This window comes from Camelina sativa, chromosome 11 (assembly GCF_030686135.1).
Source record: "Camelina sativa cultivar CO46 ecotype springtype chromosome 11, ASM3068613v1".
Lineage (NCBI taxonomy): Eukaryota > Viridiplantae > Streptophyta > Magnoliopsida > Brassicales > Brassicaceae > Camelina > Camelina sativa.
The window spans coordinates 34304553-34328508 of record NC_141890.1 but is presented as its reverse complement, the minus strand read 5'-3'; the positions used below and the strand labels follow the sequence as shown (position 1 = coordinate 34328508).

Below are 23956 nucleotides of genomic sequence, written 5' to 3'. Positions count from 1 at the left end.
CATCTGAGATTCGATCGTGCTGAAAATTTGTGGGAAGCTTTTGAACGTATAGACCTTACTTTTCACTGGAGGGATTGGATAACGATTCGTTTTGATTTTGTGGTTTCACTTGTAAGGTTGTTCTTGGATATTGGAGAGCATCTCTTTTGGTTTTAGTTATTTTCATGAATCACTTGTTAAGGTGAGTGTGTGACCATGAGCTTATCTTAGCAATTGGGTTGTATGACTTGTTTTGTGTGGTGATGTGTAGGTATGGTAAAAGTGTTATTGGTTTTTCTGTTTAATGGTTGATTTGTTATATTTTATTTGTAGTTGTACTCTTGATATGCTTGTGTGTATAGCTCTTAGATGGGAGGATCGCCTCACTGGGTATTTTTGGTAATACTCACGCATCTCATTGTGTTTATAGTGCAGGTAGAGGCAAAGTGTGAGTGGAATCATGGAAACGAAGAGGAGGATGTTCTAGGGACTTAGTTGTTATGCTTTGGTTTCTACTAGGTTGCTAGAATTGGAATGCTGGTGTTAGAACTATGGTATAAGTTAGGCCTGAGACCAAATAACCGGATCCGTCGGATATCCGGATCTGAATCCAGTATCCGATCCAAAAAACCGGATATCCGCTAAACGGATCCGGATTTGGATATTATACTTCTATATCCGGCCGGATACGAATCCAGATTCAGATACTAGAAATAATTGGACCGGATATCTCGATCCGCCACTATACTATATAAATATTATTGTTATATTATTATTATACTATATTTATAAATTGGCATGAGGAAGAGACACATATATAGCACATAGTTGAGAGGATAATTTTTTGCTTCTGTTGATGTGGGACTTTTCCACTCTCCCTTCCTTTGTCATTTATCCCACATTCAGTGAAAAGAAAAAAAAACACTCCACTTCTTGTGTTTCGGGTATCCGATGGATAACTGAGAATTTTAACGGTTAACCGTTAACCGGATATCCGGGAAAATAGATTTGGATTTGGATGGCAGAATTGTGCATCTGACGGAGCCGGATCCGGATTTGGATACCATCAAAAAGGCCGGATATCCGGCTCCGGCCCAGGCCTAGTATAAGTTGCTAGTTTTCGGTCTATGTTTCTGGTTAATTATTGGTTTTTTATTGTTGGTATTTTCCGCTGTTTATTTGGTGAATTGAGTTTCTACATAATTAAATAAATATTTTTGGTTATTTATTTATTATTTATTATTCATTATTATTAAAAAGAAAACGGGTCGGATCGTTTTATATTAAAACTATTTTCTCTTTAATTACTATCTTTCAATACTTAAATTTGGATTAGAAGCATTTGATTCAATTTATGAAATATCAAATTGTTTTCCTTTTTTGATCATGTTATAAAATAATATTTCACTTTTATTTTTAATAAATACAATTACAATTTTTTTTATTCTACCATAATTTTAAATTTTACTTCGATTCTAAAATTTAATAATACACAATTAAATTTAAAATATATATATTCTACCATAAATTAAAATTTTACTTCTATTCTAAAACTCAATAATACGCAATTACATTTTTTTTATTCTACCATAAATTTAAAATTTACTTCTATTCTAAAACTCAATAATACATTTAAAATTTTAAATATGATCAGTTTAATAGAAAATTTAATTATATTAATACCACTAATAAAAAATTATAGTATTGTTTTCTTATTATAAAATTTTATTTATTTTACATAATTATTTTTTATTTAAAATTTCTATTAATTATAATTAACCGAAATATGCACTGAATGAATATTTAAATTTATTTTAAAGTAAAAAAAATATTGCTTAGGTGAATGTTTTTGTAGCTAGAAATGATGATATATAATTACAAGATCGATGGAGATTCTAATCATAGTTCTTGTCTTCTTGACATAGGAAAATATATTATTTGTTATAATTATGTGTCTTAACCATATGATGCACGTATATGTAAAAGAACTAAACATAAACGATAAATAAAAGAAAGTTAGGTACAAATAGGTAATAATATTATTCCAAATTCAGTGTTTTACTTCATATATATCGGGTAGATGATCTATTCTTTTCTTCATTTTTTATGGTTGAATAATAAAATTAGAGTCTCGTTAATCTCTATTTTGTTTGCTCCCTACTTAATGCTTTTTCGAATTATGATCGAGGGGTAGATGTTCTCTATAGATAGAATATTTGTTTTTGGAACCACATAATTAGCCATTAGAAACGAAGTCGTTGAACTGGTGACAGAAGACATGAAAGGATATGTGAAAGAATAGGGGAATGGAGAAATTGAAATTGAATGGTATGCGTTGCAACATCGGATGGTGAAACGACATGGATCGAGGGTTAAGAATGTGAGAAAGGTGTGAAGGTGAAATTTCTTTCACACCGCCATTACGAAGCTTTATCAGGTTGAATAAAATAGGATTTAAAAATAGTGCTGGGCTTAGAGAATTTGGATGGAATAGTGCTGGGCCTACAGATTTTGGATGAAATCTAGTGGATCAGTTTATCATTTGTATGATTGTTTAAATGGCTTATTAGAATCTGTAAGACCCACAAAATTAAAGAAGAAGTGGCTGACGTAGTAACACCAGAAGTGAAATATATATAGATTTGTGTTTACATGATGAATAACAATCTTTTAAGATGAATTGTGCAAAATTGATTTATAGCGAAGTTTTAGTGGCGATCCAAAATTATACTATACGATTTTCTATTCTTCTTTAGCTAGCTTGATGAATATAATTCTGTTTGAAATGCTTAAATTTTATTATGTTACTCGTATGTACAAAAAAGTTCAAATGTGATTTTTTGTGTGGACCATTCTCACCTGACGCATACAGTTAACTATCTAACAATAAATCAACAACTCATATGGACTTTGGATTTACAAGACTTAGTTAAAGTCAATATTTTTGTGAAATGAATATATTGACAACCTTTTATATGAGTAATACAACAGTCTATTTTTAATTATCATTATCAATATTATTGAGAAATTGTTAGAAATACCTATTTATAGATACTCTTTTATTTCATCATTTACTCTTTAGCTTATCATAATGCAGTAAAAACTTTTACATACCGGCGTAAAAAAGAATTCTCTCTAACCCGAATATCGGGACGCTCTATCTGACCCTCCCCTCCGGCGCCGGCAAAGTCTCTGCTTGCCAGCGTCGGGGATTTAAATCCTCTGTCTGCTATTGCTATACTTCGATCTATTTTTCTTTTTCGTTTTGGCTGTCTACTCAATCTTTCCAACCTTATTTCCCTGTACCTTTAACCGACGGTAGAAACCCTTAGATGTGCTCTGAAAAGCTCGCCGGAATTCGCAGCCGGCTATTCCCATCACTGCCTCTGTTTCCCCTGTCCCATATGAACCCTAAGGAGCTTTCCTTTACCAGCGGAACCTCATCTAACGAACCTGGGAGTGACTTTTGCGGTACACCCAGATCTCATGAAACTGGTAAGCTCCCGACCGCATCTGAAGGACCCCACCACCGGATCTCGCCGCCGGCGTTGCAAACCGTTTCATCTAAGCCCCAAGCGAATCTCTCCAGATCTTTCAACAAGTTCTTGAGTTGTCTCCAACAGGGGAAAATCCAGCGTATAATGGCTCCGACGAAGCCAAAGAGAATCCGACAAACGACTGCTCCGACAAAGCCAAAGAGGAGAAGTGGTGGCACTAACCTAATTGTTTGGGATGTCCCTCGTTTGGACCCTCATTTATGCCATATGGGCCTAGGCCCAATTTCCTCTCCATGGTGGCCCGTCTCCTTAAGGTATTCCACACGTAATACGCTCAAGGATTCCAGGTTTGGTCTGAATTTTCTTATGTCCCATCTTAGCGAACCATTGTCTCGACTTCTGGAACTAGCTGATAGAAGACGTCGATTAGAACCTAGTCAAACAATGTTCCTTTGTTGGTACAAACTGCTTATGAGAACCTGGCTTTTAGAATTACCTAAGGATAGCATCCTCTTCAGGAACCTTACCCTTGAAATCCCCAATCCCATCTATCATCAATTCAACCTAGAGTTTGTTCTTCGGCTTCTTGGCAACTCCGGCTATAAGCTTTGTGTGGAATTCCTTAACCTCCATTGCCATTGGCTTCATGCGAGGGAGGACCCACCTGCTCTGTTACAGTGTTGCATCTATCTATGTAACTACACTCTTGTTGAGACCCCCACTACCTTTTTTAACCAACTGCCAAAAGGATGTAAGTTCGGGCTGCTTTCTCTCTCCCAAGGTTCAACCGACTACAAACTTTGTGTGGATCTCCTTAACCTCCATGGCCATTGGCTTCATGCGAGGGAGGACTCACCTGCTATGTTACGGTTTTACACCTCTTACTTATGTTTCCCGAAGTTAGCTTCATCTAATGCCAAGAGTTATGAGCCCACAAGTTTGAAGATCCTTGGTTTCTTGGTTATGATCCTTATCATATTGGCTGGCACCCAAATCCTTGTCTCCCTCATGGAGCACCCTTCTAAAAGCTTGGTCGCATATTTTGCGCATAGCGATTATGATCACAAGCTGATCAAGGAAGTCGCGAAGTTATTCTTCATGGTCGACTCCACAATGGTCTCAAAAGATTTTTCAAACTGTACCCCTTTGGAAAACTCATGTAACCATTATCTCTATCCCTCTTGTTATGTTCTTGTTTGCACAAAAAAAAAGATACTTTTTTTGGCCATTTTTCATTTTATCCTTTTTTTACACAATTGCAATATGCTAAATTAACTTTAAATTTTTTTTTTTAGGTTTGGGTTCTCAATTTTACATTTTGGGTATACTTTTTATTTGGTAGAACAGAGGGAGTAAACACCCCCTTTATTTATTAAGAGAATGAAAATTAAATACAAACATTCGTGTTATTGCATACCCACTCGCATCTTGCGACACAAGCTCTGCAACACAAGACGGTCAAGACTCAAAGAAATGAAAACCTAAAGGTAATTGGAAAGCATAGTTTGCTAAGCCGTCAGCAAGACGGTTAGCCTCCCTATGCAAATGCGAAATACGGACTACCCAGTCCCTTGATATGAAGTCATGGCACAACCGCACCAGGAACGACAGAGGATGCGTCTCACTGATCCCTGTCCGTAAAAAGCCCACCACCATCTCACTATCAACCTCCAAATCCAATTGTGTTACTCGTTTATCCCAAGCAACACATAGACCATAGTAAACGCCCCCACAACTCTGCCATTGGAGCCATACAAACACCAATATGCAACGAAAAACCCGCTTGCCAGCTGCTTGAATCATCCCGCAAAACACCACCTACAGCCGCCATCCCCGGGTTACCTTTCGAAGCGCCATCTGTATTCATCTTCCACCACTCCCTCCCCGGACAAACCCAACTTATTAACCGTTCCTCCCTCTCTAGAACCCATATTAATTGCTGCTTGGCTCGGTGGACTGACCCTATCTCCAAAGCCTGATCCTTGAGAAACTTCACTCTATCCCGACACTTACCCCTTACGCCAAACACATTCCCACACCTCCACTTCCAACCCCACCAAATCGCAACACTGAACAATGTAGACCAGTCGCCACCCCCCTGACTCCTTCGTCGCAAGTAAATTAGAGAAAAGCCATTCTAACAGTGTCCCCGAGAAGAATATATGTTGCTTCCTCGCTGGTACAAGACATTTCCACACACCAGACATGGCCGGACAATCATGCAAGATGTGAATGATTGTTTCCTCCCCGCCTTTGCAAACCTCACATACCGGTGATTCACATAAGTGGCGACGATACCTCTCAGCATTGGACATGATCGCCTGATTTCCAACCATCCATAAGACACCCTTCACTCGTTCCGGTACCACGACATCTCAAATACGATCCCAAAAACTCTAAAGCTGGATATACTTTTAAATAGGTAAGATTTAATATTTAGAGTTTAAAATTTTAAATTTAATTATTTTTTATATAAAAATGGTATTTTTTGAAAATGGACAACAAAATAAGATATATCTCCAAAATAGTACAGAAAAAAACATTTTTGCAAATGCCCATAAATTATTATTCACCTTTTTGCCGTAAGTTGCTAGAGTACATTATTTAAATAATCAGCAGCATGAACTTAATATGTAGCTTCTTTATAGAGAAAACCTGAAAAATATCATCAAAGGACAAAATGATTTGTTGATGTGCGTTCTTGAAGTGATTCGAGATTTATATCTTTGGTGGTTTCCTAAGTACTACTTATAAAACTTAAAACTAACTTTAACCTAGTAAGTTGTTTACTTTGATCAAGCACTTTCTTTATCAGATTTTATTGATTATTTAAAAAGTTACATATATTGAATTTCATTAACATGCATGAACAAATATAAAAATAAAACATTAACGTGATATGGAACTTTGAAAATTTTCATATGTGTGGACCAAAATAAAAGAGATTAAATCTAGAACATCTAAACTGAAAAAATACTCAACTTTTTATCAATTGAAAAATACTCAAGCTCTATATTTTCAACGATAACTTTTATTAAAGCCTGTCATTGTACTCAAAGTAAATTGCCTTTCAAAAAGGATTCCTTTGGGCTTAGGACTCTCTTATTCACAAAGAGGTTTCATTTCTTTGAGAATATAGAGCTTTGCTTGGAAAAACACTTTCCCACTTGCTCTTTTCATCCGAATTATCTCCTTTTGGTGACTTATTTTCGCGAATCCATTACAAAAGATAGGTTTGCTTGAGGTTTTCTTGGTGTGAACAGTAATTCTGGGTTCTGAAGTTTCAGGGTTTTCTCTTGGTTTTGAGACGTGTGTGCGCAGATCTATCTTTTCCAGGGGTTTTCAAGGTTTTTTATTAGAGAAATATAGTTGGGGAAGATGTCAGCAGCGATGGATAAAGCGTTGATGGCAATGTCCTTAGAAGAGGAGGATATACCGTTTACTCTCCCAGATCTGCCAGAGTTCAGCTCTTGTGAAAGGAATTATCTTAGTCTGATCGGAAGAATTTTAAATCCGAAGTGCCAATCAGTATCTGGAGAGTATTCGATATGCCAAAAAAATGGCAGAAGGGTGATAGAATTAGAGGAATTGCGCTGTCAAAGGAAAGATTTCAGTTTATCTTCCAGAATGAACATGATCTAGAAGATGTTTTGAATAAGGGATTTCAGACACATAACGACTGGGGTCTGATAATGGAGAGATGGACCGAACATCCTGCAGCAGATTCACTTCAGTTTACTACTCTTTGGGTGCAGATCCGGAATATCCCCATTAACCATTATACGGCTCCTGCGATTACGGCAATTGGAGAGTTAGCTGGTCAAGTACTTCACGTAGCATTTGATCCGTCGCGAGCTCAAGGCAAAGAGTATGTTAGAGTTCAAATTCGTTTTGATGTCTCCAAGCCTCTAAGGAAATCAAAGGTGATAGGTCTTCCCAACAATAAATCAGTAGAAATCTTCTTTAACTACGAGAAAGTTCAAAAGAGATGCTTTAAGTGCCAACGCTTATCTCATGAAGTTGACCTCTGTCCTATTTTGATAAAGAACCGAGAAGACACTGTGCTGGCTAGAAGAATGGACCTGGCCACTCCAAAGGCAAATTCCCTTACTATTCTTAAAGAAGCAGACCCTCTGTTCAGTGTCTTAAGAGAAGATCAAGTGGGCATAAACCCCCTTTCTGGACGTCCTAGGATTGCCCCAGAAGTGCTGGAAGGTATGAGGCAATATCTCCTGTCTGCTAATGGAGAAGAAAGATCAGTTAAGGAAGATAGAGTCAGGAAAACGGTTTGTGAAGCAGAAAAATCCCCTTTCACCCAGAAATCTACTCTCAGTCTAGAACCAATTCCAATCATCTCCCATAATGTGGATATTGGTAAAGGTAGAACTTTTGGATATGATTCTGCTGAATCTTCATCAAAAACAATGCTGATACATGAAGATGAGTCACCTACAGAGGTGTCGGCTCAGAGGTCTGTTGGTTTTTCAGGAAGGAAAGCTTACTCTGTTTCAGATTCTATTGATTGTTATAATCAGGATGCTACTGGTGTTTCTGTTCCCTTATTGGCTAGTTCTTCGGTGAATAGGATAGGTTTCTCTGAAACTAGTCCTTCCGGCTCTAGCCAAAAGAAACAGAAACCAAGAAAGAGGCAGCAAAAAAGAGCAAGATTACTTAAAGGCAAAGATCTGTCAAAATCGTTTGGGGAGGGTGTGAAGTCCATTGGTCTGACTATTGGAAAAGTGGAAAAGAGGAAAGCAATGGAGGAATTGGATGGTGTACCCAGTGCTGTTAAAGCAAAATCACTAATGGTAGTCCCAAAGGAGAGACTGTCCACCATCTAATGAGCATTCTAAGCTGGAATTGCCAGGGATTGGGGCGGCCTCAAGCTCTGACAATTCCTCGTCTCATGGAATTGCGTAAAAAACACTTCCCTGAGATAATGTTCTTGATGGAAACGATGAACTGTAAGGATGTTATTGTAGATATTCAAGTCTGGCTTGGTTATGAGAATGTATATACAGTGGACCCTGTTGGAACCTGTGGTGGGTTAGCTTTGTTTTGGAAAAAGAGTGTAGATATATCGGTGTACTATGAGGATAAGAATCTAGTAGACTTAGCTGTACAGTTTGGAGAGTATAGCTTTTTCCTGACCTGTGTTTATGGGAATCCCAATTTCTGCTATAGACACCAAGTTTGGGAAAGACTGACAAGATTTGGGTTATCTAGAAAAGGAAACTGGTGTATGATTGGGGATTTCAACGAGATTTTAAACAATGAAGAAAAACTCGGTGGTCCAAGAAGAAGTGATAACTCTTTTCTACCATTCTCTACCATGCTTAAAGACTGTGGAATGTCGGAGCTTCCTAGTTCTGGCAATGGATTCACTTGGGGAGGGCGTAGGGGAACCCACTGGATACAAAGTAAGTTGGATAGATGCTTCGCTAATAAGGACTGGGTGTCGTGTTTCCCTGCGGCTAATCAAGCTTTTCTCCCCAAAAGAGGATCTGAGCACAGACCAGTATTGGTAAGTCTTGTCTCTTCGCAAGATTTATACAGAGGATCTTTTAGATTTGACAAGAGATTGCTACACAAGCCAGGAGTTCAAGAAGCGATAAGCTTGGTATGGAGACAATCTGCTAGTTCGGCTCCAGCTCCAGTTTCGCAGAGAATTAGAGACTGTAGAAGAGTGCTTAGTAAGTGGAAGAAGGAGAATGAGATGAACTCAAAAGTTAAAATCATTGCCATCCAAAACGAATTGGAATTGGTTCAGTCTTCTTCAGATCCTTCTACATCCAGATTAAGATCTTTGAAAAACAAGTTGGTTGAAGCGAATAAGGAAGAGGAATCTCACTGGCAACAAAAGAGTAGAGACAAATGGATGCTTGAAGGAGACAGAAACACCAAATTCTTCCATGCATCAGTTAAAAACTTGAGATCTAAGAATGGTTTGGATAAGCTCCAAGATCCAAATGGCATAGTGCACAGATCATAAGCCTCTAAAGGTGAAGTGGCAGCCAGTTATTTTCAGAACCTCTTCTCCACTTCTTCTCCGGTCGATATTCAAGCAATGCTAGATGGTGTTACTCCCAGAGTTACTGATGTGATGAATCAATCGTTACTAGCTAAAGTATCCAAAGAGAAAGTTAAAAATGCAGTTTTCTCTATCAATCCATCTAAAGCTCCTGGGGCTGATGGGATGACTGGTATGTTTTTTCAACAATATTGGGATATTGTTGGTCATCAAGTCACTTCTGAGGTGTTGGCTTTCTTTGAATCGGGTATCTTTCCAAAAGAATGGAATTTCACTCAGTTGTGCCTCATACCAAAAAAGGTAAACTCTTCTCTAATGAGTGATCTAAGACCAATTAGCCTCTGTTCTGTACTGTATAAAGTGGTGGCCAAGATTATCATGTCAAGACTCCAACCCCTTCTTTCTAAGATAGTGTCGCCTAATCAGTCTGCTTTTATCCCGGAAAGGCTCATCTCAGATAATATTCTTATTGCTCATGAAGCCATTCATGGTTTGAGGATTATTGCTAAGGAGTTTATGGCTGTCAAAACCGATATGTCCAAAGCATATGACAGAATGGAGTGGTGTTACTTAGAAGCTTTGCTGTTGGGTCTCGGGTTTCATCAACGGTGGGTGCAATTGGTTATGTTCTGTGTGACTTCAGTCACTTATACTGTTTTGATAAATGGACAGCCTTTTGGTCTTATCAATCCTCAGAGAGGACTCAGACAGGGGGATCCTTTATCCCCTGCTCTGTTTGTGTTGTGTGCAGAAGGACTTACTCATCTTCTCAACAAAGCAGAATCAGAGGGTAAGATTAATGGTATCCAATTTTCGACAGAAGGTCCTGCTATCCATCACTTGCTATTCGCAGACGACAGTCTGTTTATGATCAAAGCTTCAGAGGATCAAGGTTGTGCCCTTCAAAAGATCCTTTCTGATTATGGGGAGGTAACAGGACAATTGATTAATCTGGAAAAGTCATCAATCACTTTTGGAGCCCAGGTAGAGCAGTCTTTAAAGACAATTATTGCAACTAGGTTGGGTATTTTTAAAGAAGGAGGAGCAGGTACCTATCTTGGCCTACCTGAGTGCTTTAGTGGATCCAAAGTGGAGATGTTAAGCTACATTCATGATAGAATGAAAGGTAGAATGTCCGGTTGGTTTGCAAGGACCTTCTCCCAAGGAGGAAAAGAGATTCTGCTCAAGTCGGTGGCTATGGCAATGCCAGTGTTTGCTATGTCCTGCTTCAAGCTCCCAAAGAAAACTTGTGAGAATTTATCTTCAGCTATGTCAGCATTTTGGTGGGATTCAACAGAAAATAAAAAGAAAATGCATTGGATTTCATGGGAAAAGCTTTGCTTACCAAAACATGCGGGCGGACTGGGTTTCAAAGACATCCAAATATTCAATCAGGCTCTTTTGTCTAAACAAGCTTGGAGAGTGCTGCAAGACAAGGATTGCTTATTTGCACGTTTTTTCAAAAGCATGTATTTTCCTGATTGCGATTTCCTTAGTGCAACTCTTGGCTATAGACCCTCCTTTGCATGGAGAAGTATCCTTCATGGAAGGGATCTCCTAAAAAGAGGGCTCAGACAGATGATAGGAGATGGAGCCTCAACCTTTGTATGGTCATCTAGGTGGGTGCTGGATGGGATCATGAGAGCCCCTCTTATGAAAAACATTCTGTTTGATCTGGATCTTATGGTGAAGGATTTACTGGATAGCACTACTCAAACTTGGGACTTGGCTAAGTTGCAATCTCACTTTTACCCTAGGGATGTGGAGCTAATTCTCAAGATCAAACCTGTTATGTCTTCAGAGGATTATCTGATTTGGGAACACACTAAGAGTGGTGCGTATTCTGTCAAGTCTGGTTACTGGGCAGCTTATCAGAGAGAAAAGATTGATCTACTAACATAAGCTTTTATGCAACCCTCAGTTTTACCCATCAAGAATCAGATTTGGAAGATCAACACTGCTACCAAAATCCGTAATTTCTTGTGGAAAGTAGTGAGTGGAGCTATTCCTGTTGCTGATAAAATGTTATCGAGAGGGATGAAGGTTGATTCTAGATGTCAAAGCTGTGGTTTGGAAGGGGAATCAGTCAATCATGTACTTTTTTCTTGCACAGTTGCTAGACAGGTTTGGGCTATGTTTAATTTTCCTGTCCCATGCAATGGGTTTGATTCTGAATCAGTTTTCCAAAATATCTATTATCTACTGTTGGTGAGCAAAAATTCGAAATATCCTGTGGAAGTTAGAACAACCTTCCCATGGATTTTATGGCAGCTTTGGAAAAACAGGAACTTATTCTCGTTTGAAGGCAGAAGATTTTGTGCTTCTAGAACATTAGCCAAGATTAGAGATAATGCTTCCCAGTGGTTTCATGCGCAGTCCTTAACCGCTGCAGATGCAATAATTGAGAGGTCGAAAGCAGATTTGGGGAAAAAAGGTTGATTTCCTCCGGTCCAAGGTTGGAAAAAATGCAACCTAGGGTCTTCATGGGATAAAGAAACGAGTACAGGAGGAGCTGCTTGGGTTTTAAGAAACGAGAAAGGGGAAACTCTTATGCATAGTCGAAGATCCTTTACTTCAGTTTTTAGCAAGATGGATGCTAGTCTTCTATGTTGGTTATGGGCAATTGAAAGTATGAAAAGTCTAAACTTTGATAAGATTGTTTTCGCTTCTGAGGATTTGGCTCTTATGGGAGCTGTTCAAAGACCTCCAGCTTGGCCTTCTTTCAAGTTTCAGTCACTCTCTGTAGGTAATGCCCTAGGAAGTTTTTTGCAGTGGAAAATGTCGTTAGAAGAAAGGAGCTCTAACCTTGTCGCTCATCTAATCGCAAAGAGTGTTACAAGAGAGGATCGCCGTCAATCTTATGTAGCAATCGGATATCCCTTTTGGCTTCATAACCTTTTTGTCTCTGATTGTGCTTCTATTCGTTTATAGAGCTCTTCAGGGTGGCTATTTTGATTGCCCGTGTTTTTGGTATGCTGGTTAGTGGGTGCTTTTGTAAAGATAAAACAGCTAATATCCTTTCTAATATATATTATTCAGTGAAAAAAAAATCAATTAAAAACGCTGACAAAGGATTTAGTAAATTGAATTCACTAGTCAAAATTAATAAAAGAATGGCATGTAACGAAGTATCACTGACCCATGGCAGCATAGGCATTTTTGCCCAGGGTCCAATATTAAAAGGGCCATACAAATTTATTTGTTGTGATTTTTTAAAAGGAAAAAAAATTATAAATAAAAAAGCCCCTGAAAAGAAAATTTAGAACAAAAAAGAGTCTACCTAGTGTCGATCGACACCGACTCCGCATACACGTTCTGCTCGAAGCCGATCGTTGATTCTCCGTTTCTAACCATCTCCAATCCGTCCAAGACTCGCCTAAAGGCCACAGGAAACCATAGAAACATTATAGCATTCAAAACAAACAAGAAAAACACCAAAACAACACCAAACAAGCAAAACAAAAGAGATCTCAGACTTAGATCAGCCATGGTCATGCATTCACCTCTTTTGCAGAATTATCTGACACAAAAACGCTGAATCCACTCCTTAGAAAGCTTATCCTTCGTTCCTAGCAACATCACTCTCTTCCACAGCAACAGATCTCACCAAACAAGCTAAAAAACCAAAAACTCTCAAAAACACTCAAGCACTTCTTTTCATCTCTGGAACGGGGACAAAACAACTAAATAGCAGCTTTCCCAAAACCCTTAGTTAACTTTCCCTTTAAATACACGGGTTAGGGATTCTAATTAAACCAAACCGAACCAAAACGACAAATTAAAACAACCCGGTCGGACCAGAAATTGATGGTGTCGATTGACACTCCCCTGGTATCGATTGACACTCCCCCTGGTGTCGATCGACACCCACCCCAAAACACATTATTTGGTTCATGTTACTACGCGGTTTCAAATCTGTCAAAATGATGTTGTTAACAAACAGCAAACAAACATATCCGTCAAAATGATGTTGTTAACAAACAGCAAACAATCATATAAGTATATATATTTTAAAAAACATTACAAACGGAAACAAGGAAGTAAAAGTCTGTTTAAAAAACAAACAAAAAAAAGGTACACACTTTTAACAAGATATAGTCATGCATTGTATCAAATATGAAATAAAATTATATAAATATACTTAAACAGAAATTAGATCCATGATTCCTTATATATGCTTTGCTTTTGCGCCTTACTGTGCGGGACGGATTGCAAAACCTTTGACCACGAGACCACTCTTCCGGTCAGTGTCCACATACTGATGCATCGAGAAAAAGATCTTTGCGTCCTCTTTCTTCGGCGGCGCCTCAAATTCTCCGACATGTATATCAACCCAGTTTTCTCCTATATATTCGTCCAAGTACAATGCCTTCTCCTGCTCACTATAGCTTCCATCGCGCATGGTCACCTTCAGGTTCAGGTTAACCTCCTTCTTCCATCCCAAAGATGTATCATCTAGGCTCACAAGAAAAACCACCTCGTACTTTTTCCCCGGTATCAGTTTTCTCGTGTGAAAGTCTCCGGTTATTTTAATTAAGGTGTGAATGTTAATCATCGTCGCAATTTCAATATCCGCTTTGCTGAAATATATAATTACACATCATATTGTATATGCTTACTTTTTTTATAAATATTTTTTAAGGAAATATAGTACGTACGTCTAGTTGAGGTAAAGATATATATATAGCATTTTTTCAAGTAGTAGTTCTTACTGAGGTCTGTCATAGATGGAACTCCACGTCCATTTTTCAATATTATCAGAGTGAGTAATGTCAAGTCTCCTAGCAGGGACCATAAATCCTCCTTCTGAATTCGATTCTAACTTTGGGTTTCCCTTCACGGCGATTTGCGAAAGCAATCTCTGAATCTCGAAAACAATTTCATTCATGAACTCCCTTTCGTTCCTATCACTGTCAGACAATTAGGGTGAGAGATGTGAACAAGCTTGGTCTTTCTATTTTCTTGGTTCCGTATTCTACAAGAAATAGCTACGTACTTTGGTCATACCAAAAACATAATATATGCAGATATTTAACAAATGGAGATTAATAAAAAACAAAAAAGTCACTCTAAAATAAGGGAGGTAGCAAAATTAAGATAAGTGATCAACCTTTTTTCTGACAAGGTCATGCCTTTTATTTGAGGAATAGACTCTAGCGCTTCCTCCCATTTCTGAGTTCTTTCTGGCTCGTGTTTATATCGGCGCTTCAGAGTCCTGAAAGTATCACCAAAGTCTCCTTTGATTTCTTTCACGTTGTCAGTTGAAAGTTTGTAGAAGATCGGAATCACATTGAGACCGCCTTGATCATTGCAGTCCTTGATCTGGGCCAGCTCATCTAAGCACCATTCCGAACTAGTGTAATCCTTAGAGAAGATCACCACCGCGACCCTTGACTCTTGGATCCTCACAAAAAGGTTAGCCAGGTTTGTGCCCACGACTTCGCTCTTGTCTATGAAGACGTTTATGCTCGCTTCCCTCATGGCAGGCTCAAGAAAGCTTATGAAGCCGTTGCGCACATCTTTTCCGCGGAAGTTGATGAACACTTGAGGTCCTGTTGGGGTGGGTTTAGCAAAAGAAGAAGAAGAAGCCATAAGAGAGCTTTTTTTGGGAAGCAAAAAGAGTGTTTAGGATGATTTGTTGTGTGACCTTTAGTGTGTTGTCAAGATGATTTGAACGTTAAAGCCAATTAGACGTCCTTATATACATTTCAATGCTCGAAATAATTTTTGATATTAGGTTGTCAACATGCAATTTATTATAACAGATCACACACTTGTCTTTCGAAATTTGAAATTGTATTTTAATTCTATCGCCATCCTCCGGTCAAAACGGAGTAATGTATAGGCTTAGGTAACTAATTTTATAACGTATGTAAGTTGGTTAACAGATACACATCAAATAATTAAGAATCGATATATGTAAGACTTTGATCAACATGCATAAACTATTATAAACTCATTTATCTTTTGTCAATGATAAACTAAACTAATATTACAAGTTTACATAACTGAGTTTTACTACCAAGGTGCATGTTTGATTGGTTGCATGTGTCTAGTCTAGTCCCCTTAAAGTCCTTCCTCAAATTATTATCCAAGTCGACATGACTTCCCTAGCTCACAAAGTCTTTTCATAGGCCACTTTATTAAAATCCCAAGTGTTATATTAAAAATTGCAACTGCGATGATATTTCTATTAAAAAAAAGTTACAAGACAATAATTGGAATTGGACTTGTTCATACCTTCATATCACTGAAGACTAAACATTTGAGAAAGACCATAATAAAGTCATCTGATATGCCATTGCATAAACCACTATTACAGTTTTATTTTACTAAATAATATGTTTCAACCACTTGATTCATGGTTTTATGAAAATTGAATATACTTAATTGTTTATTATTAAATAGATATTAAGACTCAAGTATGTAGTATGCAGATTAAAAAATACTATGTAACAACCCGTACTACGCGCGTAATAAATCTATCCAAATAAAATTATTATTTGGAATTCAAGTCTCGTTTGTATAAAAACAAAATATGTAATAAAAGGTTTTTGTTTTATTTTATTCAAATATACGTTTATTTGATATAAAAATATGTTTCACCCGTGAAGTTTTTGAACGTGGAATTTTTTTTAACAGCAGTAGAGAAAGTATTGATAAAAATGTTACCATTTATGGTAATATATCTTTTTGTGTGTTCTAAAAATCAAATTCATATCTTTTATATTTTATCGAGTAACGACAACAATTTTGCATGTTTCTTATGAAATCATAACAACTCGATAATTTAATTAGTTAATTTTATTATATATTAGTAATAATCGGATTTGAAAAATATTTTTGAAGATTATATTATCTAATGATTTAATATTTTCAATTAGGCCATTTAAATTTGTTGAGTTAGTCGGTTTGTTAAGATTTTCGATGAATGGGGAAATATTTGAGAAAAAATCATTATGGAAAAATATAATTTAATTCTAAAATGTGAATGTATCTATTTTTATAAGAAGTTTACCCTCGATGAATGTCATCTTCATTTTGAATACATCTATAAGCAGAATTTTTTTTTCCATAATATAAGCATGAATGAATTTTGATTTTAGTCGTGTTATTTCAATATGATTAAATCCTAAAATATAACTTTTGAAATTGACATTAGATACAATCATGATGATAATATATATACATATATATATACATTAATTATGTAAATTCACTTTTGTAAAATCACTGAACATATGAATTTGATGAACAAGATATCTAAAGTTGCAATTCTACCTTTTGTAGTAGCTAGTATGCATTTTCTCTTTGAGTTCATATATTAATCAATTATATTTTTTAAATTTTTTAATCGTGAGTGGGTGTTCAATATCTATATTACTATGCAAACTATTCAGATTATTTTTTTTTTGTTATTGATTTAAAGATTGTTCAAATTATTATTAATAGAAAAATGCATAGTGCAGTCCCAATTGGGGACCATTACCCGGGCGTAGCCCGAGATAATCCAATAGTCTCTCTAGAAGCTTCATACTAGGGCATAGTGCAACCCCTCTTGAGAACATTAAGACCACATAAATGAAGCAATCAGAAATGAATTTTTATGAGCTCATTAATTTTTTCCTTTGAATTTTTATCAAATTAATCTATTGTTTTTAACAAATTTAGTTTTCGACTGGAATGCCACTTCAACATCCGAATTCATTTACATGATATAACAAGTATTTCAACACTATACTGTATGTCTATATGTCACATATCTAAATATACTATTCCACTATGTATGTTAACTCTGCTAATCATGATCTTTGGTTTGTTTCCCCGGACAATTCAAAGTATCATTACGAGAAGGTTTCATGTGAAAATACTATTATTCCTGAAACTTTGAACTACAAAAACAAGTTCGGTATTGCAAACCCTTAAAAACTAAGCCGAAATTGTACATTTGCAATGACACTTATAGATCTACTGTAGGCTGCTAAGTGCTAACTAAATTTCTAAAACAAAGGCTAAATTAAGGGAGTTGTGTAAACAATTATATTGCTAATCCAATATGCCAATATAGAGTTAATGGGTGATGTACAATAATTACTATATAATGTAGAGCACACAAAATTTTCCTTGTTCCCCTTAACTACTTCACCTACCAAACATAAAACAGAAAATATATAAGTGAATGTGTCCATATATAAGCATATATCACGAAAGTAATTATAACATATCCATTTACTTAAATGATTGGGAACATGATTAGTCTTTCATAGAACCATACCATAGAGATTTAAAAAAAAAATATAAAAATTTATAAGATTTTTTCAAACAAAACAAAAGAAGTACAATTCATTTGTGTACAAAACAGACCATGTTTCATTATTGGAATACAAATATTAGACAACGACAAAGATCATATATCCTTTTGCGGTTTTGCCTGTGCGCATTAGTTCGTGGGACGTATTGTAACACCTTTGACGACGAGTTCCTTTTTCTTGTAATCATCTGCGTACTGATACATAGTGAAAATGATTGTTGCGGGAGTAGCTTTCGGCGGAACCACAAATACTCCGGCCAAAATATCCACCCAGTCGCAGCCTATGTAATCTTTCAAGTTCTCTGTTCGATCCACCCGATCGTCATCCCCATCGTGTTGTACCACCTTCAGCTTCAGAGTCACCGGTAGCTCCCATCCACTTGCATCATTTTCTAGTTTCACTACGAATACAGCCTCGTACTCTGTTCCTGGTGTTAGATTCTCCGTACTTAATGTTCCGACTATTTTAAGCCAGTAAACTTTATTCGACGTGGCGATTTCAATTTCCGCAGAGCTGCAAACATAATGAAAAAAAAATAGATGAGAAAAATAGATGAGAAATGGAAAGGACCAATGAAAAATAAAAAAAACTTAGAAAAAAATAATATCAGAATTAGTAATATACGAATTTTTTAATTATTAAACAAATTAACCCAAAACTTATTTCTGTAAATTATGTATAAAATAAATTTTAGTCAAAAAGACGTAACTCTCAGATTTGTAGCTTTCATTTTGACCAGAAAAAGATTTCAAGCTTTCACAAACTGATTTTTTTTTTTCATATGAGAAAAAAACATTTGAGTGATTTCTAGATTTCATAATTTTATTAAGTAAAATATTATTTTTGACCCCAAAAAATAATATAAAAAGTAAAATATTACTCTGGTCCCTCCGTGATAGTATTCCAAGTCCATCTTTGAGGTTTGTCATAATGAGTGATTTCTAACTCCCTTGCAGGGACCATGGAAGGTACCACAGAACCTCCTTGATGACTCGCTTCTCTTTCTGGCACCCTTACTGGGAGCATGGAGCTTCCTTGAGGATTCATTTCTCTTTTTGGTTTCCTTGCTGGGACGATGGAACCTCCCTGGTTCGCTTCTATTTCTTGGTTTCTTCTCCTCACAGCCATATTCTCCATTAATTTTTGAATCTTGATGACCAGTGAGGTTATGAAGTCTTTATCGGTCTTGTCACTGATTTGACATACCATACAAGTGAAAGATATCAACAAGAAAGATTATCAGGTTCTAGATGTATGTTTGAAGATACTTTAAATAAGATACTGACTTATTCAACTAAGATTATTAGTCTCGATTTCATTTTCAAATATTCAGTTGTAAGCAAAGAAAAAAAAACAAGTAAACAAGGGAAAAAAAGAAAATAACCTCTGTTCTGCCAAGGGCATGCCTTTTGTTTCGGGAATAGACACTAAAGCTTCCTCCCATTTCTGTGTTCTTAGTGGCTGGTGTAGATGATTGCGTTTCATATCCCTGAAATTATCGCCAAATTTTCCTTTAAGATATTTCACGACCGAAGGTTCAATTTTGTAGAAGATGGGAATCACTACAAGACGGCCTTGGTCCTTGCATTCCTTCATCTTGGCCAGCTCATCCAAGCACCAATGTGAACTTGTGAAATCCTCGGAAAATATCACCAGCGCGATCTCAGACTCTTCTATCCTCTTCAACAGGTTAACCAAATCTGCGCCCAACAACTCGTCCTCATCTATGAAGACGTTTATATTCGCTTCTCTCAAGGCAGGGTCAAGAAAGCTTACAAAGTTTTTGCGCACATCTTTTCCGCGGAAGCTGATGAACACTTGAGGCCCCGTTGGGGTTGGTCTCACAACAGAAGAAGAAGAAGCCATGATGATTATTGTTTAAGCTTTTGTGTATTGTCAAGATGCTTTGGATGATCAACTAATTAATCCAACGTCCTTATTTATATACTTGAATATGCATGAAATAATATAATATGTAAGTTGTCAACATGTGTAGTTTATATAACAAATTACAGCTTGTCGTCAAAATTTGAATTGGTCTTTCAAAACAGAGTTTTTTTTTTTTGAGTGACTAGATACTTTGGTTAAACTTAAAACTTAAACTAATCTTTTAACATATGTAGCGGGTGAACAATCAGATATATGTATAATCATAATGAATCCATGACCTCGATCAACATGAATAGACCACACTAAACTATGATTGTTTAGTCATAACACCAAGTTTCATTCTAATTTAATTTTGATATATATAATAAATATAGTGTCGAAGACCTCCCCAATTCATGAAGTCGTTCCGTATATTATTAATTAGAGAACCAGTGTCAAAATAAAAATTGCCACTGCAAAATAATTTATATCAAGACAAGTTAACGTTGACTTGTTCATATCAATAATGATGAAGAACTGAGCCCTCCAACGAAGGGATACCATATTCAAGTCATGTAATCTGCCACTGCATGAATCATATACGATATGATTTCTTAATTTTATTATCGATATAATTAAAGGATTTGAACCCGCCTAAAACTATGTTGGAACACACTTTAATAATATCCAATATATAGTATGAGCCTGCTCTTCCGGTCACTGCCTCACTGGTCATATACTGATACGTGGTGAAAGTCATCTTTGCGGCCGCACTCTTAGGCGGTGCCACCAAAACTCCAACTTGGTTCATACTCTGTATAGAATGGTTTTTGTCCCCATCGAGCAGATAATCTGCAACGAAGCATAATAGAATTAAACTTAAGGTATATCTACAATCCTTAAAAACAGATTAAATTTAAAATAAAAGAATATATATGCGAATAATCTTTTTGGTGTTTGTATAAGGAATTACACTTCACTCTTGGTTCTGACAGATGACAAAATAAAAAATAGTATGAAAATTAATTATTAAAAATTAAACAAAGTATTATACTGTTATTTCTTTCAAATAAGAAGTGAGAAATCAACTAAAGGAAAAACAATAAATTAAAACTCTAAAACTAAATTGATTTTTAAGAGAAATTATTAAATATAAACTTCTAACACTATTGTATATTCTATAATTATAAGTCTATAACTTCATTTTGAATTAAATCAAAATTTTATACATAAAAGAGCTAGACAGGTGTCATCTTATCCTAAAGCGTAAAAGGAAAAATATAGATTGATGTGAATAACCATTTTAGATTTTGGTTTTTGGATGAGGATTTTATGATTATTGATTTAACCATTTTATAACTATAAGTCTATAACTTCATTATTGATTCTATGAGATGAGAAAAAAAGTAAGCATAAAATTTAATTACTATAAGTATTATATTTTATTTCAAAATAGAAAAAGTGGGAAATCCAATTTTTTTTTTAAAGATGTAATTCTAAATTAAAGAAATTTATTAATAGAAAGAAGAAAATCTAATTAGATCAATCAAAATCTTATAATTATAATACTAGAATAATCTCATTTTATCTCGTTTTTAAATAATACTATAAAATGGGTGTTATTTTTTCATGATTCATGACCAAAAATATCACTTCTAAATCTTTTTCTGGTCTATATAAGATTGAGAACATGTGAAGGTTAATAACACTTCAGAACTCCACTCTGCTAACGGTTATCCCGAAAAGTCAAAACACCTCAAAAATGCCTGACTTCAGACCCATTGCTTGTTGTAATACAGTCTACAAGGTGGTGTCCAAGCTGATGGCAAATAGACTAAAGGCGGTTATGTCGGAGCTTATATCCAACTCGCAATCTGCTTTTATTTTGGGACGTCTTCTAGTGGAAAATGTGCTTTTAGCCACAGAACTTGTTCAAGGATACAACCAGAAAATTATATCATCGAGAGGAATGCTCAAGGTTGACCTCAAAAAGGCGTTTGACTCAGTACATTGGGGATTCATCCTCAACACATTAAAGGCTATGAACTTTCCGATACATTTTGTCAACCTGATCTCCGAGTGTATCTCAACACCACGCTTCTCGCTGGCTGTGAATGGAGAATCATGTGGTTTCTTCAAGGGTGCTAAAGGGCTTAGACAGGGAGATCCTATCTCCCCCTATCTCTTCACGCTGGCTATGGAGGTCTTCACTCAGGTTCTAAACAACACTTTCAATGATGGCCTTATCGGGCACCATCCTAATGCCACTAACCCTCAGGTAACCCATTTGGCCTTCGTTGACGACATCATGATCTTTTTTTATGGCAAGAAAGAGTCTCAGGAAAATGTTACAAGAGTTCTTCAATGTTTTGCTGAAATTTCTGGTCTCTCCATGAACAAAGCTAAGACTGAGCTTTTCATTGCTGGAGTGAACCAAACTGAAACCTCTGGGTTATCTACTCTTGGTTTCAGTCTCGGTTCACTTCCCATACGGTATCTCGGTCTGCCTTTGATGCACAGAAAGCTGCGAGTCTCAGAGTAAGGTCCACTAATCGATAAGATTACCTCCAGGTTTGTTATCTTATGCGGGTAGAAAGGAACTAATATCCACAATCATTTATGGAACAGTCAATTTTTGGGCCTCTGCTTTCATCCTGCCAAAAGCATGTTTGAAACACATTGAGAGTCTCTGTTCAATATTTCTCTGGTCTGGGGATATAACAAAAAAACCATATGCAAAGGTTGCTTGGAAGGCCATATGCCTGCCAAAGGAAGAAGGTGGTCTGGGGTTTCGATGCTTCTCAATGTGGAATAAAACCCTCTGCCTCAAATTGATATGGCGGTTATTCACCGCTGATGACTCTTTGTGGGCAAAATGGATAAGAAACAATAAAATCAAGGATGAGGTGTTTTGGCTTATTGATGAGAAGAAGCAGAACTCATGGACCTGGAAAACCCTCATGTAACTTCGGTCTCTCGCAGCTTTGATACTAGGTTTTTTGTGTGTCCTAGCAGGTTCAATTAACCTTATGTGTTGTAGTACTTAAGGTGTCAATCCAAATGGGATGTTGCTACCACTCAAGATGCAATCAAGAAATCACAAGTTAAGCCAATTCAAAAAGAGTGTTTGTCTAACAATCCTAGAGTGATCAAGATGCAAAACGGAAATGAGTCACATAACTAGAAACGAAAATGTATGACCAGAAGCGAAAATGGATAAAAACAGAAATGAGTCTAAGCATGAACTAAAAAGCAAGAAACGAAACAGTCTCAGGAATGCAATATCAATCAAAAAGATAGAAGTCCTAAGGATGAGAGTAATTGATGTCGGTGGAGTCTCCTAGTCTACAAAGTGTTTAACATGCCACAAGCAAACTATCCCTAAACAATGAACATCACAACTTAGCTAATCTAATCTCTTGGCAAAAGCTACTCAGACTCAACCACTTCCATACCTAGCTCTCGCTAGAGAAACATGGTCAAGCATGGCATGACAAACAAGTTCATTCACGTCAACAAACATCCTAGACAACTAATCTCTTAGGCTAGGAACGTAAGTCTCTGGCACTAGTTGGTCGGACATTTCATCAAACACCTTTTGGGTGTAGAAATGTATCGAACCTAGTTCCAATTGATCAGAGAGAAACTAGTAATTCTAACACTAGTCCAGAAGGAAATCATACAAATCAACGCTTAAACACCCTACATCCTAAGATCCTCCACCTAGTCTATCCCATCCCCAAGAACCTTAACACTACTCAGATCCAAAAATTATCTTCAAGGATGCAACCCCAAAAAACATTGAATCAAGCATAGTAAGATAGATAAAAATGAGAAGAACAACTTTGTAGAAGAAATCAAGTGAAAAAACTGAATAAACTCGGAGATGTCGGATTACAGAACGTTTTTTGGTGGCTAGGTCAAACCTTAGAAAAGAAAACGAGATAAATGCTAAGATGTCCCAAACCAAGACTTAACAAAATGTATATATAGTAAAAACATGTGAATCCCTAAAACTTAAAACGACAAGATAGAGAGTCGGTTCGGGAATCTCCTGAAGCGTGTGAAACCAAACATGTGCGATCGAGTCACGTGTCGTCTCTCCCTGGGGTGCGGTCAAGTGTAACGGATCGAGCCGAGGTCATACTACTCGAGGTGGGTCGAGTGGAGGTGATGCAACTCGAGCTGGGTCGAGTGGAGGTGATGCGACTCAAGCTGGGTGTATATGAATCCACTAAAACGGTGATAACTCTTGAACCACGCTTCCG

General features: G+C 36.6%; 5 protein-coding genes across 5 annotated transcripts; 3 read left to right on the top strand and 2 right to left on the bottom strand.

The window, feature by feature from the left end:
- The first annotated feature begins 6202 nt into the window (after nucleotides 1-6202).
- LOC147934790 (uncharacterized) lies at nucleotides 6203-10819 on the top strand. The gene has a single exon (XM_087472058.1). The coding sequence runs from the start codon at nucleotides 7025-7027 to the stop codon at nucleotides 8315-8317; it is 1293 nt and encodes a 430-aa protein (XP_087328184.1). The 5' UTR covers nucleotides 6203-7024; the 3' UTR covers nucleotides 8318-10819.
- On the top strand, nucleotides 8317-9468 carry LOC147934791 (uncharacterized). The gene has a single exon (XM_087472797.1). The coding sequence runs from the start codon at nucleotides 8317-8319 to the stop codon at nucleotides 9466-9468; it is 1152 nt and encodes a 383-aa protein (XP_087328923.1).
- A 596-nt stretch (nucleotides 10820-11415) lies between the features above and the next one.
- LOC147934789 (uncharacterized) lies at nucleotides 11416-11946 on the top strand. Its single transcript, XM_087472796.1, has one exon. The coding sequence runs from the start codon at nucleotides 11416-11418 to the stop codon at nucleotides 11944-11946; it is 531 nt and encodes a 176-aa protein (XP_087328922.1).
- Nucleotides 11947-13480: 1534 nt separating this feature from the next.
- On the bottom strand, nucleotides 13481-15229 carry PP2-A8 (phloem protein 2-A8). Its single transcript, XM_010443491.3, has 3 exons — nucleotides 14618-15229; nucleotides 14220-14417; nucleotides 13481-14087 (listed from the first exon to the last, which is right to left on the bottom strand). The coding sequence occupies exons 1-3, from the start codon at nucleotides 15097-15099 to the stop codon at nucleotides 13700-13702; spliced, it is 1068 nt and encodes a 355-aa protein (XP_010441793.1). The 5' UTR covers nucleotides 15100-15229; the 3' UTR covers nucleotides 13481-13699.
- A 2561-nt stretch (nucleotides 15230-17790) lies between these two features.
- Nucleotides 17791-20540, bottom strand: PP2-A6 (phloem protein 2-A6). The gene is made up of 3 exons (XM_010443490.3): nucleotides 19204-20540; nucleotides 18700-19011; nucleotides 17791-18332 (listed from the first exon to the last, which is right to left on the bottom strand). The coding sequence occupies exons 1-3, from the start codon at nucleotides 19683-19685 to the stop codon at nucleotides 17948-17950; spliced, it is 1179 nt and encodes a 392-aa protein (XP_010441792.2). The 5' UTR covers nucleotides 19686-20540; the 3' UTR covers nucleotides 17791-17947.
- Nucleotides 20541-23956: the final 3416 nt, after the last annotated feature.

Bases quoted from the DNA above. Each gene is read 5' to 3' on its own strand.
- LOC147934790 (XM_087472058.1), top strand. From the start codon at position 7,025: ATGCCAAAAAAATGGCAGAAGGGTGATAGAATTAGAGGAATTGCGCTG.
- LOC147934791 (XM_087472797.1), top strand. From the start codon at position 8,317: ATGAGCATTCTAAGCTGGAATTGCCAGGGATTGGGGCGGCCTCAAGCT.
- LOC147934789 (XM_087472796.1), top strand. From the start codon at position 11,416: ATGCAACCCTCAGTTTTACCCATCAAGAATCAGATTTGGAAGATCAAC.
- PP2-A8 (XM_010443491.3), bottom strand. From the start codon at position 15,099: ATGGCTTCTTCTTCTTCTTTTGCTAAACCCACCCCAACAGGACCTCAA. The intron at 14,418-14,617 runs GTTGATCACTTA...ATTGTCTGACAG, and splicing joins ATGACCTTGTCAGAAAAAAG to TGATAGGAACGAAAGGGAGT. The intron at 14,088-14,219 runs GTAAGAACTACT...TATATATTTCAG, and splicing joins TCCATCTATGACAGACCTCA to CAAAGCGGATATTGAAATTG.
- PP2-A6 (XM_010443490.3), bottom strand. From the start codon at position 19,685: ATGGCTTCTTCTTCTTCTGTTGTGAGACCAACCCCAACGGGGCCTCAA. The intron at 19,012-19,203 runs GTTATTTTCTTT...ATGTCAAATCAG, and splicing joins ATGCCCTTGGCAGAACAGAG to TGACAAGACCGATAAAGACT. The intron at 18,333-18,699 runs GTAATATTTTAC...TTATGTTTGCAG, and splicing joins ACTATCACGGAGGGACCAGA to CTCTGCGGAAATTGAAATCG.